General features: G+C 46.2%; 1 protein-coding gene and 1 long non-coding RNA gene across 3 annotated transcripts in view; one reads left to right on the plus strand and one right to left on the minus strand.

Moving 5' to 3' along the window:
* The window catches only part of Nedd9 (neural precursor cell expressed, developmentally down-regulated 9), a 117,198-nt gene that overhangs the window by 10,964 nt on the left and 86,317 nt on the right, over positions 1–19,917 (minus strand). For both annotated transcript variants that reach the window (XM_038334873.1, XM_038334871.1), the window contains exon 2: positions 17,548–17,985. In XM_038334873.1, the coding sequence (XP_038190801.1) occupies positions 17,548–17,985 (438 nt within the window). The remainder of the gene's footprint in view (positions 1–17,547; positions 17,986–19,917) is intronic.
* Positions 10,411–12,673, plus strand: LOC119817556. Its single transcript, XR_005285915.1, has 3 exons — positions 10,411–10,532; positions 11,149–11,370; positions 12,361–12,673. It is a non-coding gene; the product is annotated as an uncharacterized LOC119817556 (long non-coding RNA).

Consider the following 19,917-nt stretch of genomic DNA (forward strand, 5'->3'; position numbering starts at 1 on the left):
TGTTTGCTAAAGTCTTTTAATGCCCTTGTATGGTTTTTTTTTTTATTTTTTGCACTTGGCATTGTGCAACAATGATATGAAGATCTTGTAGACTTTCTGTTTATAGCATGCTATTTAGCTTGTAATAGAACCTGTTCACAACCCAGCTTTTGTTGAGCATGTAATCTTCTAAGAGGGGGTTCCATGCCAAGCTGCCAACTTCGGGATGCTCGTGAACTGAAGTCAATTGAGCTCAAGTCCTGCATCGCTCTTCAACTTCTGTTTTGAAAACAGGGGGCTAGGGAGGTAGAGGGGGCAGGGCATGACCCTTAGAAAGGACTAGGGACCAAGCCATCCCTGGCCTTTGTGGCCCTTCCCTGGCAGGGCACACTCAGGCTTCTTGGTATTTACCATTCCACTTCCTGACAAATGTCACGGAACCCCAACTTGCTCTCGCTTTCTCATTTAGAGGATTCCTGTGGTCATCTGGTGTTTAAAACTTCGCATTCCAAACCAGTCATTTTCCCTTGTTTATGCAGTTAAAGAAACAGATGGGGAAAACCACGGGAGGAAAAAGCCAATAAAATACAGCTTTCCCTGTCCCAGCGTTCCCGGCGGGACATCCTAACTCACATGGATGCACGGATGACATTTAAGTAGGACCAAAGATTTGCTTCTGGTGTGACATGCCCAGAGCATTCAATGATCCACGTGGTCACTTAGGAAAGACTGCTGGGGCTTTCTTCAGCGCCACCTTTGTCTCCACCCTTGCTAGGACCCTTTCCCTGCCAATGGTGTGTTCCCTCCTCAGGAAGAAGTACTTGGCTGGCCTGACCTTCCAGCTCTTTCTTCCTGCTTGACAGGAGCACACAAAAAACCCCTCTATATTATCTCCCCATTTATCTGCCTAGGACTACTGATTTTCAGTTCAAGAGGCACACCAAGAGCTGACTAAGACCAAGTGTTTGGAAGAATTCTCATGGGCATAAAATCACTCCCTAAGAGCATTTTCAAACTAATTTCTCAATGAAATCAAGTCAGGTTTTTTATTTTCCTTTTCTCTCTGTTTTTCTTTGGTGCATTCCTTTTATTCTACGTATTTATTTATAGTTACAAAGGCTTCGCCCTAAGAATTACCAAGCTGACCTCTTAATTCATTACTGCCTCCCAGGGAGCTAAACTGTGAGGTGGGCTGGGGCCCTGGAGGTCCGGGGCTAGGGAGGCTGATTCCCTGATTATGATTACCCTGCAAAGGCCCTGCCCACTCACATGTGGCTCTGTCTCTGTCCTGCTGAGGAATCCTGTTCTTGCCCACTAAGAAGAGCTATGAAGCTCTTCAGAGAACAGATTGCAGTCAATGGGCTTTTTTCCTCCTTTCTTAAAAACATTTTTTAAATCAACTCTCATTAGTTGTTTGTGTGTGTGTGTGTGTGCACATTTGTGAGTGTGTAGATGTATGTAAGTTCACACTTTTGAGTGCATGGATGTGTGTGATATGGGTGTGCAGGCTAGTGAGCATGTGGATGTGTGCGTGGTGAGTGTGTACATGCTTGTGAGTGTGTGATTGTGTGTATACACATGTGAGCATGTAGATGTGAGTGTGTTTGGTATGTGTGTGTACACACTTGTAAGTAAGTGTGTGTACATGTGAGCGGGGGAAAGCTGATGTCAAGTGTCGACCTCTTCCAACTTTAATTTTTACAAAGATCTAAGAACAGATGCTCAGAATCTGTTTGTATTAGATGTCTAGATACCACTATTGCTGTGTGCCATAGTTATACAACTATAACCTTAGTACCCAAGAGACTGAGGCAGGGGGATTGTGAGTTTGAAGCAAACCTAGGCACATAGCAATGCTCTCTCAAAAACAAATACACAAACACAAAAACAAACAAGTGAACACCCTTAAATAAAGCATTTTTCCCTCTTCAGTATGTTACAGTTGTGTGTAAGAAGCTGGAAGACTTCAATTAAACTCTTACTTATGAAGGCTATGAAACTGTTGAATAATGTTTCACATTAAAGTTCTCTACCAAAACAGGATTTAAAAATATTTAATATTTTTTATGTATGTAGACCATGGGCATTTGGTAGCCTCAGAGGTTGGAAGAGGGTGTCAGCTCCCTAGGAACTGGAGTGGTGGATAGCTGTGAGCCAACATGTAGGTGCCGGGAACTAAACCTGGTTCCTTTGTAAGAGCAGTCAGTGATGTTAAGCCTTGAGTCATCTTTCCGGCCCTCATCTTATTCTTTGAGGTTGGGTCCCTCACTGAACCTGGTGCTCATCGATTTGGTTACACTGGCTGGCCAAGGAGCTTGAGGTCCATCTGTTTCCACCTTCCCAGTGCTAGGATTATAGATACGCATGTTCATGTTTGGTTTACATGGATGCCACGGATCCCAGTTCGAGTCCTCCTGCTGGCATGACAGGCACTTCACCCACTCAGCCATCTCACTGGTTATTCATTATATGTGTTCATGGGGGTCAGTGTGCTAGTTTCACACACACACACACACACACACACACACACACACACTGACTGTAAGCATTTACAAGCGAAGAGTCTGTGGAATCAATCTCTAGGGCTGGGCCCCGGCAGGTAGAGTGAGAAGACCAAAGACCTAGGGTACGTTACCCTTTAATTGATGTGTTTACATGGGTAAAAGGAAACAACCTCAGTGGTTCTGCCCTGCACGTCAGTGGCATTTGCTTCTCTCCGCACTGAGCCTTAGATCCTGACCATAGGGACAGCTTTTGAAGATGTGTCTGACACAGTCTGTCCTTTGTAGCGGCAGATTCTGAGACCACGATTCACCCAAACTCAGGTGGGAAAAGCATGAGAGCAACTCGCACCTGCACCGAGCAGATGCCGACTCCCACGTCTTCGCTATACGTTCCTAAATGATACAGCCTAACAAGTACGTGCCCAGCATTTAACTGCATCAGGTTTTGCAAGTTACCTAGAGATGATGATTCAACGTCTGTGTGCAGGTGTGTGTAGGTTAGACAAGCATCACGCCATTTTGGGGAAGGATTTGAAAGGGTCTTTGGAAGTCCTGGAGTGAATTCCCAGAGATGACAGAGGGGTCCTTCCACTTTCATGATTCCTACTCTGGGGAGTCATGCTCACTGGAGTTAAAGAAAGGTCCATTCGGATAGCAGAAGGCTAGAGTCTGGGGATTGGAGGAGAGACTTGTGGGGCTCTTTCTTGATGGTTCCACATTCAGTTCACCTTGGTTCACATTGAGTTCATCATAGCAGAGCAAGGATCCAGCATCCAGACGCTTGAATGCCTGGCAAATGGGTGCAGAGGAGAGACAGCCAGGTGCCTGTGCTTGGGAGACAGTGCACATCCTATTGAAAAGTAGGCAGCCATGCCTGCGTTCCAGTACTGGGCTGTGTTTTCAGGTCTTGCATGTACTTGGAAGCCAGAGTATAGAAATCTGGTTTTCAAAAGTGGCTCAAAATTTCACAGCAGCGTGTTAGCTGAATAAAGCGCATCTCTGGTCCCCAGGCTGCCTGGCTTACTTTCATCTATATGGTTTTTTGTTTATCTGCTCTTTCCCCTTCCTCTTTTTGGGTCCTTGAAAGCCCCAAGTTCTGACCAATCCCATTTCTATCAAGACCGAAAGCCTCTGGTTTCCCAGAATGCCCCAAACACTCACACCTCTGCACCGGCTTTGTCTAGGCAACTCTTTCCCCTTTCTTATCTTCAGATGTCATTGTTTTCAGAGCCAAGCAGAATGCCTCTCTCCCAGAAAGCCTTCTCTGGACAGACAAATGTCCTCTGTCCTTGTAACACTCCAAGTACTTTCTCCTCACTTCGGATGCTGCATAGGATTTACGGTTTGACTCTCCGGGTGGCTTCATGACTTTTCTTAGTATGCTGGGGCTTTTTCATATCCACTTATGTATGAGCAGCAGGTTGTGCCTTGGATACAGCAGGCTCGAAGAGAGACGGTGCTATAAGGATGGCTAACCATAGCTGCCTACATAGAAGAAGCCGATTTCCAGGTCAGCCATTTCTGGCGTGAGTGCCCCACCCCAAGGCCAACAGGCAGGATTCACATTAGCCCTGGTGATGGTGAGCTCACATCAGCCCTGGTGATGGTGAGCAAGCGAGAGAGCCAAGAAAAAGTGAACATTCAAGTGGGGTCAGCAACCACTAACGAATGTACCAGCAGTTGTGCTGGGAGAAAGAAGATATCATTCTCTGCTACGTCCTTTGGCTCCAGAAAGAGAACATAATTTACAGGAGTAAGCACTGTGCTTCAGTTCCCAGGGCATGTGACTGCCCCTCCTGTCATAAGAGCTCTGTACCAAAGGTTGAAAAGTGCAGTGGCTCTGCAGAGGGAAATGGTTGGTGGCATAAGCTTGGGGTGGGGACAGCTGTGGTTCTACCACCTAGAAGTCACGAGAGCACAAGCAAGGCTATGGCCAGGCTGTGGCCATCACATGGGGGACATACAAAAGCACGAGCTTAGATATGTCTGTGCCCTTGAGGCTAGCAGGTGAAAACCAAATCCTCTCTAGAGGTAGAGACTATGTCATAGACCTTAAATTATGCTTACAAAAATTATATAAGTGTCAGCATCCAAGATACCCAGAGAACCAGTACCACAGGAGGTAAGACAATACCAACAGGAGGAGGGCCAGTTCTTGCTTGCTCGCTGGTGGGGATGTAGTCTGTACAAAGATCTCAAGACAGTTTGCCTTCAAACTGTTTCATGAGTAAACATGAAGATAACACAAAAATCACTAACTCCTATGTTTAAGTTAGATGAAAAGAAAGTCATCTTTGATGATACATGTGTGAAGCCTTGAAAGTGAGGCCCAGGAGGTACTGGGAGAGACAAAGCAAAGTCACAAATGACGAGGACTTTGCTCCTTAATAGTCATCAGCAGGTTTACTCAGGTTATGATTTTATCAGTATCGCCAGTGTCCTGATTATCATCAACACGGGTCAAGGTGCTCCAGTGGAAAGCCCGGGGGTTGCAGTGTTTCCCTGGGCTTTAGAGATGAAGGCCTTTTCTGAAGAGAAGGGTGACGAGGTCCTGTGCTCAGGACCAGTGATGAAAATTCTCATCACTGGGAGACCACAAGCTAATGCATGTCAAGGGCATCTCACCAAGAAGCAGGGCACGGAGCCTGCCCTCTGCGGTGTGTATAAGCAAAGCATTGCCCTAGAGATAACTTCTCACATGATGTCAATGGGGCCAAGGCCTCAGCAAGTCTACCTGGGCTTTAGCTTCCCTTGGGTATCTGTCGCACCTCATGAATGAAGAGCTGGGATCAGGGCAACTTCAGCCTCCCAGCTGCCAGCTGCTAGCTCACTGGAACACCACGAGAAGCAGGAAAGAAGCAGCCATCTACCATCCATGAAGGCAAGCTTCCCTTATCCCCTCAGATCCTCAGGCACTCCCATGTCTCTCTACTCTTCCTTCAATGCAACATCTCACTCTTCCCTATTTCCTATGCTACCAGCAGCTATGAGAAAGAGGACCGGAAGCTGAAAAGTTGATCTCATAGGAGCAGAGAGTAGAATGAATTGAACGACGGCTAAAGAAAGGCTGGGAAAGGGGAGGGGTAGGGGGGTAGGGGCGTGCAGAGAGCACAGTGGATGTACACGGGCATTCAGTTGAATAGGAGAAAAACATTCTGAAGTTCTATAGCACAGAAATGTAACTGTAGTTGACAAGCATTAATTGCGTATTTCCAAAATAGCTAGTAGAGAGGATTTCAAAGATCCCAACATCAGAAAATGATGAATGTTTGAGCTGATGAACAGGTTAACTCACCTTAACTGATCAAGTACTGAAACACCCTATAAGTGCTATTTTAAAATCACACACACACACACACACACACCACGGAACAAAAAACTATTTGAGTAAGAAAGAGTTGAGTAGAGGAGAGGAGAGATGTGGAGATGGGCTGGGAAGAGCACAGGAAACTTCAAAAGCGTTGCTCAGATTCTAGTTGCTATCATTCTGAAATCTACTCTATTATCTATCTATGTATTTACCACCCATCCACTCCCCTTACCTCTCGACCTCTGTATGTAACTAAGCTAGGGTTGGGGATGTAGCCCAGTGGTGGGTGCTTGTCTATGGAGCGCAAAGGGAGACAGGCAGGTCAGATGGCTCAGTAATTAAAGTACATTCTGGTAGAACCTGACCACTTCAGTTCAATCCCTGGGACTCACACGCTAGAAGGAGAGAATCAGCTCCTGCAAGTTGTACTCTGACACACCACATGGACGTGCACACACACATGTGCACACGCGCACACGCACACGCACACATACACACACACACACGACCAGGATGGGACAGAGCAGGAAGGCGAAGAACCAGGCTCTGGTGTTCTGCCCTAAAGTCTTCACCAGAACTAGGCAACTCAGGAAATAAGCCACTCAGAAAGCATAACCAGTGCCGGCGAGAGGTTTGAGCGTGCCACTGCAATGACCCCACAGCCTGGCCATCAATTAACCCTGAGATGGTCTAATGAACAAGGTGTCACGTGACTAGCATCTGTTGCTTTGTCTCGGCAGAAGTGGGAATTGTAATTACACTGCTTTCTGCCTACTTAACCCCCTTGATTTATTTATACTTGCCTACCACTCTTTGGGTTTCATGCATTAACAAGACTAGGTTGATTTCTAAAACTGACTGTTAGGTAGGAACTCTTCCACTCAAATGAAATAAAGAAGCACTAACAGAGACACCAGAGCCTTTATTGGGCTTTAGAATAACCCTTTGTCTTAAGTGAGCAATTTGTCCTCTTTCTTCCTCAAGAAAATCCTAGGAAAAGAAATGTCACCACCGCCATTGCCTTCCCACTAGGACCAGGGCTCAGTTTTCAGCAACTGAGAGCCATAGTGAGCTGCCTGTTTGAAGTCCAAGATTACGTCTTAAACTTCTGCGGGGAGAGGAAAAGCCACACGTTGTCTATGCTGGATTTATTAATTCTCTATAAATTCTCTCTGCCCAGCTTGGCTGCAGCAGTGAGCTCATTTGTTTACTTGCATAGCAACAACATAATGAAAACTCAGTCTGACCTTACAAACACGCCCTCCCAGGGCCACAGCCAGGCCTAACCCACCCAACTGCTGGCTTCTCTTGCTTTCTTGGAGTCCTTTTTCTCTCTATTTTGGGGACATGACTTACTTTCCTTTAAGGACATTTGAGATTTGATTTTATGCTGGGACTAAACATTCTGTAAGCCATCTAAGTCACAGCCAGCCTCCCTCTCCACTTGAGGAAAAGGCAAAGAGAAGGAAGGCTCAGCAGTGAAACGGCGCTCTTGGGTCACTTGCGTTTGCCACAGCCTTGTATGTCAAAGCACTCACGGGAAACAGTACCCTGATTGTTAAGCCCCTAACATGTCTCCCCTGGTGCTGCCAGGAAGTCCTGTGTATAGCGAACACTAAAGCAATATTTAGTTATGGGCTGACCAAGCAGCAGAGAGCAGCGAGAAGCATTGAACATCAAAACCGTGGTGGGAAGTGACATCTGGGTTCCCAAGTGACCAAGGTCTTTTATGGGACAAAGCTGAATAGAGTTGGTGACAATTAGGCATTGGAAGCCAATTTTTATATCCCTTTTAGTTGGCTGAAATGTTCTTTTGAATGAAACCCCAAAGGACAGGCATTTGGACTCTTTTGTTATCTGAATAAATTCAGCAGAACAATATGCATTATTACATCAGGATTTAGAAAGATGCCATAGACTGCCCTGTTGGACCAGGGGTAGGAGGCAATGGAAGAGAACTTTGTGACCCAGATGCCAGTGGGTGTAACTCAGTCCTAATTAGTCTTATTAAATAAAAACCCGGAGTCAGATAGTAGGGGGTGAAAGCTGGAAGATCAGAGAAGCAGAGCAGCCAGACACTAGTTCTTACCTCTCTGAATCCTCAGACTGCACGGACAAGACCCTGTCTTTAGGAATCCTCAGACTGAATCCTGAGCTCCTGTCTCCTCCCGCTTTCTATTCCTCTCTCTACCCAGCCATATTACTTCCTGTCTCCACCTCCCTAGTGCTGGGATTAAAGGTGTGGCCCACCATAACCTGGCTCTGTTTCTCTTTTAGACTGAGTCAATCTCGTGTAGCCCAGGGTGGCCTTAACACACAGAGATCCATCTGCCTCTGTCTCCAGAGTGCTGGGGTTACATGTATGGCACCACTGTGGCTATTATTTCTCCTTGAGTAGGAGCCTCTCACAGCTCAGTGGGAGGAAGGATGTGACGGCTGATGGGACAAATGGCACATATGGCAGAATTTGGTGCCAGTTCTGTAGACGGCTGCCATGCTGAGAGGTACCAGGTCTCTTTCTTTGCCAAGACTATATAGGGAAAAATGGTAGAAAATAGCAAGAACAAAGAGGAAGTGCTTCCCTGTCTCATAATAAAGCATAGAAAACAGCTCTCCAAATGAGGAACTTTTTTTTTGTGTGTGTACAAGACCTGTGTCCGTTAAAAGCTGAGTTTCTGCTGTCTAAGACAGCACAACTCTTGTCCCCCGTGCCTCCATCTGCCCTTGCAAGCTTCTAAAAGGAGGAGTTCATCTAATGGGCACAGTGGCTGTGGATGGGAAGGTGGGACCTGCCCTAAGGAAGGGAAGGAACAAACTGCCAAAGTTTAGGGGTCGAGCTGAATTTTTTAAAAAGTGATTTTTGAGGGTAGGTTATTTAATGAAATCTTGCAAGTGGTTCTGGGAAAGAATGTGATAAGGCTATCTGGATCAGAGCATTTTGTCAAAGGCCGTTAGAGAGAACCCAGCTGCAGTGGCCACTTGGCGGTCGAGGGAACTAAAGTGTGGGAGGTCACTCGGCTAATCAGCAGAGGATTAAGTCGGAAGAAAGTGGAACTTCAGCTGGTGCCTCCAATCCTTTCTCAGTGTCCTATTGCCTATATTAGTGACACACACCACAGATTTTCTAGAAACATAGAAGGAAGTGTTCTCAAGGAAGTGACTTCCATATACGAGAGATACAACTTGACAACGGTTGTATTACTTTGGGAGTTCCCCGTCTACAGCTAATTCAGTCTGGCAGACAACTCCATTTGATTATAGGACTGTATCCATTCGGAGCAGTGATGTCATGTGAGAAGATGTCCACATGGCCATATGCTCAGTGGTACTGCAGATCTGACTTCTCCCAGATGGGCGCTTTGGACATAAAGCTGGGTGGCTGGAATCTCTATGGCCCGGCTCTCTTGGCTCTTTGGCTACTGTGTGGCTGTGCGGTGCGAGCCCTCTGCAGGCAACATTAATTCCTGGCCAACACAACGTCTCTTAGCACCCAGGGTTCTGGTGAGCTGGGATTGCGAATGAAGCAAATGTGCCCTCCTGCTTTAGGCCTGGCAATGCCACCTGTGAGCTGGGATGTAGAAACCATTAACGCTGGAGGCAGACAGACATGAGCTCAAACCGGGTCGGCCTCTTGAGAGAGGCCGTGAGTTAACTCCGGCAGATTGACTTCTCAGACCTCAGCTGTTTCCTTTGCAGGATGGAGGGAAGGAAAGCTACACTATGCACGTTGGAAGCTGCCAGGAGGGTTAGATGACGCAGAAGATAAAATGTCCTCGCAATGGAGCAGAGGCTGGGAGGCATTTTAAGGTCATTTCTGTACTTCAGATTTGAAGCCACATTGCAGGATAAGACCAGGCACCACCATATTTCAGACTCTGATGTTCCACAAGGTTCTTTCAAAGAGTGGACCTCTCGGGTCTCTCCAGAAACTAACAGCACCTGCTGAGTGTTCACACACACTGTCCTGTGAGTGAATCACCTGTACCTCTGGCACCGGTGGGCAGACCTCTCATAGTGACCATGCGCACCCTGCAATCCGTGAGTTGTATGTATCCCAGGATAGCTACGAGTGTCACCCAAGACATTTGTAGATGGCACAGTGTCAAAGGAGTTGGGCGAACCTGCTGGCTGCTACCCGACACAATGGTTCAGGTATGACTACTTAGAACAGAGTGTTTAGATCATGACATTTTCTAGCCCCGCATTTTGTGCAATAAATTCTGGTGAACTGATTTCTTCTTTTTGTTTGTTTCTTAAAGAAGCATTCCAACAAGATCATCTAGATTTTATCATTCAATAATAAAATAAGCAGTTTTCTGCCTGCCCTCCCTCCCTCAGAGAGCATTCATTATCCATGCAGTGAGACCTCCTGTGACAGGCGACATCTTACTCAGATAAGCAGTCACTTAACAAGCCATCGGTGGACAGGGAAGGTTAGCCTCTGTTGTCTCGGTGTGGGTGTGTGCAAAGTTACTAATGTGCCCTCAGAAATATGTATTATCTGTGAGCTTTGTGACAGACTGTTGCTGAATCTGAAGACTTTGGCCTTGACCAAACAAAAAGGACCTTTGTTCAGTGAAGGAGGTGTTAGGGTTTGCTCATTCCCTTGGCGTGGGTGACCGTCTGGGAACACAGCCTTTCAGTTCAGGGTGAGCTCAACCAGCCCCACCCCACACCGTTGAGGACCTCCAAGGCTCTGTGAGATGTAAAATGCACCTTCCTCGCTCAGGGGAGACATGGTAGGTAACAGTCCAGTACTCTGGGCAGTTTCACAAGCTAGACCCCTAGGAATATTTATTAGGTTTATCTTTATATAAAAATGTACAATTCCGGGACATAATTGCACTTTACTGACTTTATATAAGAGAAAATCTGGGAGTATCTTATGCTCTAGGATGAACTTTTGTAGCTCTCTCTCTCTCTCTCTCTCTCTCTCTCTCTCTCTCTGTGTGTGTGTGTGTGTGTGTGTGTGTGTGTGTGAGAGAGAGAGAGAGAGAGAGAGGGAGAGTAGGAGGCAGAGAGGCAGAGACAGACGAATAGACAGATGACAGACAACAGGGAACAAAAGAAAGGGAGGTAAAAAAGTCAGAGGTTGTCCTCTCCAGAAACTTAAGTTTTCTCTAAATCTATTTTTTTTACTTGTTAGTATTCAAATAATATTGCTTAATATACATAGCAGTTAGCTGACTGATTTCAAAATTCCTAAATGCCAACAAGGGAAGTCTTTGGTTCCTAAGCCAACACTCATGGGTGTCTGTCTGTCTGCATATGTGTGTGTGTGTTGTGATGATTCAGTGTCTAAGAAGGCACAGACACCATAACTAATGCATTTCAGGATCCTGTATTACCTTTCAGGAACCAGTCTGGAAGACCTGCCTAAAGTCTTTGAGTCATTTCCTGACAGCACTTGTTGTGCCCTATTTTGGAATTGGCCATCTTAGAGATGATGTCATTGGGCTTGGTAAATCTTGACAGTACTTGAGTTTTCTAAGAAGCCACCACAAACTAGTGCTTGACCCAGCCTCGACAATGGTGGCAGCCCATCCCATTTCCCATGAGCTCCACAGTATCCGTGAGGTGTGCACATATTGTGGGGTCAGAAAATGGGAAGAGTATACAGGGTTTCCAAGGGAAAGTTTTAGGCTACAGATGAGTTTTAAGGTGTGAGCAGTTTGAAAATACAATATAGGAGGGAAGGTATCCTAGACATCGTGGTACCCACTGCTCTGACAGTATACAAAGTCTAAGTTTTCCCTCCGGTAGACTATGAAAGAGTTTACTAGGCTTGTTGACAACACTAGGAAAAAAGCTAGGCCTCAGACAAGCCCAACGTAATTTTTTTTTTCCTATTTGATTTGATTTTTTTTGAGACAGGGTCTCATGGAGTCCAGACTGATCTTTAACTCAAAATGTGGCCAAAGATGGCCTTGAACCCCTGATATGATTGCCTCTGCCTCCGGAGTGCTGAGATGACAAGCATGTTCCACCACACCTGGCTTAAATGATGTCTGGAGCCTCACACATGCTGGACAAGTGCTCTTTTACGGAGCTAAATCTCCATCCCTAAAGCCCAAATTTATGTCATTAGTTTTTGCTTTGGTATTACATTTCTTATTTAAGGACAGCTATGATTATGGAAGATGAGTTGTGTATCCTGTAAGGACCCTCTGGTGGGAAACTCTGTGCTCTCTGCCACATCATGTGGCTGTGAGCTGTTGGGGAAGGTGTGAAAGGGGGAGACTGTGTGAGTGAGATGCTCGGAATCACCTTTCGGGGGTTAGTTAGTTTTGAGGTTAGCAGAACTTTAGTAATCGCGTTCCTTGCTCCCACTTGGCTCATCCATTTGTCATGTTGATCTGTGTGCTGCTATTTGGCCGCCGCATGTCTCGGCCTCCGCGAGTCAGAAGGTAGCTCCGAACCAGTCTTCCAAAGAGGGCAGAACGTAAATAATTCTGCTAGTTAGAGTTAAAATACCAAGTCTTACAGAGCTACCGTCGAGAGCTGGGGGGATGGCTCTGTGGGTAAAGGCACCTGCGGTTAAGCCTGACGGCCTTATTTCAATCCCAGAAACCCACACGGTGGAAGGAGAGAACCAACTGCCATGAGCTGTTCACCGACTTCCACATGTATGTTGCACCCACACACATCCATGGAAAATGAAGATATATATGCTTATGAAAACTTAGCTACGTAAAGAGTTGCTTCAAGAAAAGAATAACTGACATCGTTCCTCACGCAGCTTGAGTGTGAACCGGGTGTGCCCCGTGGCACTTGCTCTCCGAAGCAGAGAAGTGAGCTGGTTTTCCCACCTTTGGTGGCCTTTGACTTGAGGGCATTTGGGTTCTCCAACCTGAATCCAACTCCCATATTTTGAGTAGAATTTTCCCTTTCTAAAGGCTGAAATTTTTTATAGAAAATTCAACTTTTCAAATTATTTGACTATGAGTAACTCATTTAATTTAGAATTGTCTGTGAGTTCTTGGCACCGTCAACACATGTTTAGAAGTCTTTGCAGAGTGAGAAAGCCCTAACTTACAAATTGTTTTCCAAATGTAATGGAAGTGTCACGAGTCCCACATAGAATTAATGAGGCTTGCGTGATGATCTTTCCTAAGCGCTTGTCTTGGGGTTGATTAATTTCTGTTTTGCACTTATTAAGCTCCACACTCTACAGCTTGGAGTTTTCTCTTTTTCTATTCAGCTTTCAAACTTTTGCACAGGCCCTGGGCACTCTGCCCATGATGCCTGATGAATAAAGCAGCCCCGCACATAAAACCCAGAGAGAAGAGCCATGCAGCCAAGCAAAGTGTCAGCGTATGAGGGTTCCAGATGACTTTGATCCCTTACCACCCTCTCCAGAAACCAGGAGAGACCTGCATGCTCAAAGGGTTCAGCACATTTGCTAGGAATAGAGTGTGGACATACTTGGGACATACTGAGAAACACACATGTTCCATACATTCAACATGAATGCTGAAAACTGGGTGTGGGCTCAGACACCTGTTATCCCAGAACTGGGGGGGATCAGAAGTTCAAAGTCATGCTTAGTCACTTATCGAGTTTGAGGCCAGCCTGGGGTCACTTGGGGACTTCGTCTAAAACAAACAAAGCCCAAACCCAAACAGAAGTCTGAGAAAGGAGAAAGAAAGGCAGGAGACAGGACCTGAAGCTCCCACGATGGTAAGCATCACGCAGCTTTGCGCCTACTGTTGCCATTAACTTTCCCAGCATGTGGTGAGCAGGTTTATTCCCACTTCACAAATGGAGGAGCAGTGTCTGAGAGAACACCTGTAATTTGCTGAACACACAAAGCCCGGGAATGCTGGCAGGAGCCAGACTGAGATCCATAGAGCTCCTGGTCTCCCTGGTTCACAGAAGGTGTGTGTGGTTCTCATTAGCACTCAGTAGGTAGCAAACTCTGGCTGTGGGTTTACGTGGATGGTGTGCAGGAAGGCTGGGGGGAAGCAAGGCAGAAGGCAGAATTCACGGTGTCCTTTGTTTGGAGTGATTCATCAGGGCACAGTGGCAGATGAACCTTCTAAAGCCCACACTGTACCAACGCGGGAGGGTTCTGAACTGTGGAAAGCCCCGATCACAGTCAGACTGGAACACATCCAAGCCAGTCATTGGCACTCCTCAGAGTCATTTCTAAGTGCAGTCCTTAGCCAACTCCCGCTAGACTAGGCAAAGAGTTTGAGAAAATGTAGGTTTCTGGGCCTCCCCTCCAAGATTTCCTGAAAGAAGGGCCATGAGGCAGGCCTAGGAATCTGCATCTGACTCGATGTCCCTCCCTTTCTGGGTGTCAGTCTTGCTCATTAAATCTACAAGCTCAGAGCAAGTTCCTACTGCTTCCTCATTTTCCTTAAATGGCTTTTAAACACCACAGCTAGAACTACTGGGAACACCTTGGTCTTAGTTTGTCACCATTTACAGACAGAAAATTAGAAGAGAAAATGAGTGAGTTGTTTAGCTACCCAGTCAAACTTCTAAAATGAAAAATAATAATTAACAAGCAAACCCACATCTGCTCTACCGTATGCTGAGATCGGGGTCTGACTTAAGTCACTAGGATTTGCATCCACTGGGAGTTACACGGCAAGGGAGATGGAGCCCAGAGTCTTAAAGCAGTTACTATTGCCTGGAAGGTTGCAATTACCTCCTAGCAGCTAAGCCATCTCCATTAGGAAAGAAAATGTAAGAAGAAAGAAAGGAGGGGTGAAGAAGGTGGGGGAAGGATAAGAAAAAGGAAGGTGGAGTGGAGGGGAAGGAAGAGAAAAGGAAAGGGGGAAGTCAGGAACGAGAGTGGGAAAGGAAGGGAAGGAAGAGAGTGGGCTAGAGGGAGAGGACAGTGGGAAAGGGGGAAGGGATGAAAGGAAGGGGAGAGAAAAGGAGGAGGGAGGGGAAAAGAGGACAAAGGAGGAGGAAGAGAAGCAGCAGAGAATGAGGGATGGAAAGAAAAGGAAAGAAGAGGCAAAATTACTCCCCCGCAGGTGTGAGCCAGAGGTTCAGGGGAACTGAAGCAGGGAGCCTGTAGTCTTAGGTAGCCAGGTACACAGGGTATCCTATGGAGGACCCTGGTACGTGGCAGGGAAGTCTAGGATCACCTCCCCTGACCATTCCATCCTAGCCCACACCAGGCAGATCCGCACTGCGCCAGCTCCCACTGCAGGTGCCAGGAGCACCTTGCTTAGTGTCCACTGCATGAGGGTTTGCAGGGTTTCTTAGGAGCTGGTTCGCTGCCGCAGGGCTTGCCTGCCCTTTGCTGAACACAGAAGGTTCTGGGGTGTAAAAGTCACAGAGCAAAAGAAAACGTGGAATGACCCGGAGCCACCTGAGGGCCTCAGCCCCTGACATCAGTGGAGACCCGGAGAGGAGCCAAGGAGAAGGCTGCCCCCGTCATCCACAACACAGGCAATGGGAAGAGGGCTGAGGCTCCCGACTTCCCAGACATGGGACCGAAAAGGTTGAGAACCGAAAAGGAAAACATGTCACCTTGCTGCCAAAATAAACTGTGATGAAAGTTGGGTCTCTCTGCCTTTCAGCCAAGCATTTCCTGTTCTGGCCTCCTCCGTCTGCCTCGAACCAGCTCAGAGGAGGGAGGGCTATTTTTAAGGTGCAAGCCACCGAGGCAAGGCATGAGAGAATGACTTATTTATAGTTACACCTTTCAACTGTTCTTTCCCCCTCTGGGGACAGAGGCCAGGCTTGGCGTTCCTTCCCTTTGGAGCTGAAATCACTGGGGTGAGAAGGACTTCGGAAAGTCACGTGGCTGTCTATGGCCTCTAGCCAGGATCTCTGTCCTGAGGACTTTACATAGTCTACCTCGTCTCAGAGAATTCCTTCTAGTAGACAGAACTCGGATCAGGTGCCCTTGAGATGTGTTTTGTTTTAAACATACATTTTGTATAATAGGTGATTAGGAAATGCATTCATTGGTAAGGAATCCAAAAGTAAATCTTTGTTCCCCTGGCCCCTTTAAAAAAAAAAAAAGAGGAGTTGCAGTAACTAGAGAGATGGCTTATTGGTTAAGTGCACTCATTCTTGCAGAAGACTGGAGGTCTGGGTCCAAGCACTCACACGGTGGCTTACAACTGTTATTAACTCCATTTCCAGGGACTCCAACTCCCTCTTCTGGCTTCCTTGGGTATGCTTCAGGCATGCGTGTGGTGCAGGCATATGCAAGCAAACCACTCATATCCATAAAATAAAAACAATCTTTAAAAAACAGGTTTGCCTAGAGAAAAGATGCTAGCATCATGTAAGCAAATATTACCTCGCTTACACAGATTTGTAAATTCATCTACATTTTGTGTCCGCAGTGACAAGCTTCTTCTGGTATCTAACTTCACCCTTCCTCTTGGAGTCTGGAGATATTTTCTTATTGTATGAAATTAGTCTACTTTTAATAGCAAACCTTGAAGGAACCACTGGAAGTTTCGGACAAAGGAAAGAGGAAATCCCTCCCTTTTAATGGGTACAAAAACATCATTGTGGGTTTGGCTGTTGGCCTGCAAGCCCAGTGCCATTATTTTCTTCCCAGCACACACACCCATCTGACCTTGTATTTATTGCTTCCCTCAGCGCACTGTACGCTTTGTGAAGGCTCTGTTTAGTCTTTAATTCACCACTTTATCGCAAGTATCAAAAGTACAAAACATGGCCAATATCCATGATCTAATAATGCATTTCTATTCATCCCTAGTGGCTCTGGGTTGAGACTCCAACAGGTGGGGCTCCCTAGCCACGTGACTTGGGTAGGGTCTGAGGTCACTGGGGGAGTGGCCCCCAGGGGAGGCGTGATGACAGCTGGAAGAGGCTTTGCCACAACTGAGCTAATGTCCAAGGCAGGTCCTAGAACAGGCAAAACTCTGAGATTAGTTCATAAAGGTTCCCTCTTTATGAAGTTAGCTGCCTCGAGTATTTGGTTATAGGGATGAGAATCTGAGGAGTACATCACATTTTCTTGTAATTTTTTTAAAATGACATCTCCTAAACATCCAAGCATTTGCCTTCTACCTTGGACATCGTTACAAGAATTATTTCAAGAAAACAAGGATGAATTTATTCTAAGTCCACTAATACCTATGAGTTTTGAATAAATCAATCTTTAAACCCAAAATCAAAAGAATGAGTTGGTAGACAGGGTGTACTTTCAGCCTTCTTTTACTTCTACTTTTGATTGATTGATTTTTTTTTTTGTCCAGACGGACTAATTCACGATTTAGCTCATGGTCCAGGACAAAGGATCCACACTGTGTCAGTATGCTTGAGTGACAACTGGACCCACACTACTCAAGGAAGGGGTAGAAGAGACTCCAAACCACTTAGACACAGAATCCAGGTCTAACAGACCCATCCCACAACTGAAGAGATACAATTGTATGCTTAGGTCTGGTCCAGAATGAAATACCATTTAAACTGGCTGCCTGTCAATAGTACTTGGCACATAGTAGTTCAACAAAGTATTGTTGCTGGATGTGATATCACATACCTGCAAACCCAGCATGCAGGTGTCTAAAGCAAGAGGATCTCAAGTTCAAGGACAACCTGGGATGAACATAGTGAGACTCTGTCTTGGGGGAAAATTTTTTTTTATCGTCTCGACTCATCAATGGAAATTTGATGCAATAATGATATCTGGGGTAAGCCATTTAGTATGTTTGCTTTGGGGCAATTTCCAACTATTATTTGTGGATTGCTTCCATTATTCTAAATGGCATAAAAGAAAGAACAAGATTCTAGTTAATCACTTACCTTTTTGCCTAGATGGGGCCCATTAGTGCCTCCAGGGTTTCTCTGAACTGATGGTGGCACTTGATACACATCTTGTTCTGGGGTACCATGGCCAGTAGGGACTTGGTAAATTCCCTGATTCTGGTAGGAGGGTGGCACTTGATAGACGGTATCACGAGATGCCGCCTGTGAATTCGGCACTTGATAGAGTTTCTGTTGGCCAAAGGCCATGGGTCCAGGAGTAGGCTGCTCATGACTGGAGGTCTCCTGCACTGGACCAATCAGAAGTTTCACCCGGTTGCCTGGGACGATGCCTTGGCGACCATGTAGGGAACACAGCCACCATCCCTCTAGTCCTCCTGTGTTCTGCTCTATGACAGTTAAGATGTCTCCCTTTCGGAAGGCCAGCTCCTCAGCGCACTCGGGGACATTGTCATATAAGGCTCTTGCCATCAGATTCTAGGAAGGGAAAACAAGAAAAGTTGTGTTAGAACGTTAGGGCTGTCTCCTTAGCACTTCTAGAGCCTACGTGTTTTGGGACCGACGCACTTCCTGGAAAAAGAGAAGAAATATGAACAATAGCCTGCAAGAAAGGAAGCAGATGGTTCAGACAAAAGACAGACACAGCTACACTGTGTCTGCCACCAGTGACATCAGACAGACTCTTCAGAAAAGCTCAAAGCCCCAGAAGAGATCTTCCCTCCAGTGGTGGGTGCTTTGCCAAGGAGTTGGGCTAGCATCGCTGAAAGTGTTAGGAAGAGGTCACCAGGCAAAGCATCCTTCTTAACTGTTTCAAAGCGAAATGAAAGGGAAGAACGTTCCAAGCTGTTCGTGCACCGCAGCGGACTGCTCTCGATGTTTTCATATATTTCAAGCAAAAAATAAGTCAAGGAAAATCCTAAATGACATATACTACAAACAGAAATTTTATTCGGCATTGAAATGTAAATAGAGGTACACATAACTGTGCCTTGGCAGGGCTCACCATATCTTTCATGATTAAGGAGGCCCTTGGATGCAGGAGGAATCTACAAGCAAGCATAGGGATGTACTCTGGTAATCAAGCAGGGACACAGTCTGTCTTTCCAGACCTGGAGGTGGAGAGGTCCCAGGAATGCATTCATACATTGGTTTGGTCTCTCTCCTACCTCTCTGAGAGCCCTTCTTTCCCCTGCCACGTAGTCACCTACTTCTTAAATCTCGCCATTCACATCTGAAAGGCTGTGCCTTCTTTTCATGGGCTCAGAACACTCTCTGTCTTTGTATGAAGGCCTGTCTGGCACATCCAGTCCTCAGCAGACAGCTAAAGTAGGCATTGAGCAGAGAGCGGGCAGGCAGTCTGTGCTGACATTCCTGGAAGGCTTTCAAAGGCTCTGAAGATTCCCAGCACACTGGCAGCCAGTCCCATATGCCTGCCCCTTCCCAGAGTGCTGAGAAGTGGGGGAGACATAGGGAACCCATCGTGGGCATCGGAAAAACTAAACGTGACCCCTCTCATATGTCATTTAAGCGTTTGGATGCACTTAGTGTCGCTGTGGTGGGGCTCATTCTGGTTGGCTAAAGCATGCTTATGACTTAATTTCACACCATAATGTATCTGTGGACTTTGGGACTGCTTTTCTTTGGACTCTTGCCCCTGTTTTCCTCTCCAGAAATGTGGACTTGATCTCCCAGTCCCATGCTTTTCATTTCTTTCAGCTGGGCATGCATTAATCATCTTCTCCTGGACTCTGTCTGAAACCACAGGACTCGCACTGTGTGTAGGTCTCTTTGGTGGAGTGGCTGTGTATGGGAGGGGTCTGCGTCTGCTCAGGAGCATGGAAGACGCCCACTCCCACTGCTTTCCATCTTTGATGTGATATAAAGTTTGTTTTACTTTCACTACATTTTTAATTATTTTTAAAGTTTTTCATACAAAGTACGTTGGTCATAACTTTGCCTTCCCCCAAGGTCTCTCAGATTCTTCCCATATCCCTACCCAATTAACTTCAGATTCTTTCTCTCCCCCCACAAAAACCAAACCAAACAAAAACAGAAGGACAAAACCCACTAAACCATAACACCAACAAAAAGCACAGACCAAAAAAAAATGGAGTATGTTTTCATTTTGTGTTGGTCAACTACTTCTGAACCTTCTTTTCCATTAAACATGGCGTCTTGCTATACTGCCTCAGCCTCAACCTCCCAAGTGCTGGGACCACAGGTTCCTATTAGTGCAGGTGGCTAACCAATCTTCTTTTTAGTGTGAACACACAATTTAAGGAGGAGAGATGGAGCCACAAATATCATCACTACGAGATGTGAATTCACTGACCTCCACAGGGAAGCAGTGGCGGCACCTGAGCAGATGTATTGTAGGAAGCACTGGGTTCCTTCTAACAGTGAAAAGCT

This window comes from Arvicola amphibius, chromosome 6 (genome assembly GCF_903992535.2).
Source record: "Arvicola amphibius chromosome 6, mArvAmp1.2, whole genome shotgun sequence".
Lineage (NCBI taxonomy): Eukaryota > Metazoa > Chordata > Mammalia > Rodentia > Cricetidae > Arvicola > Arvicola amphibius.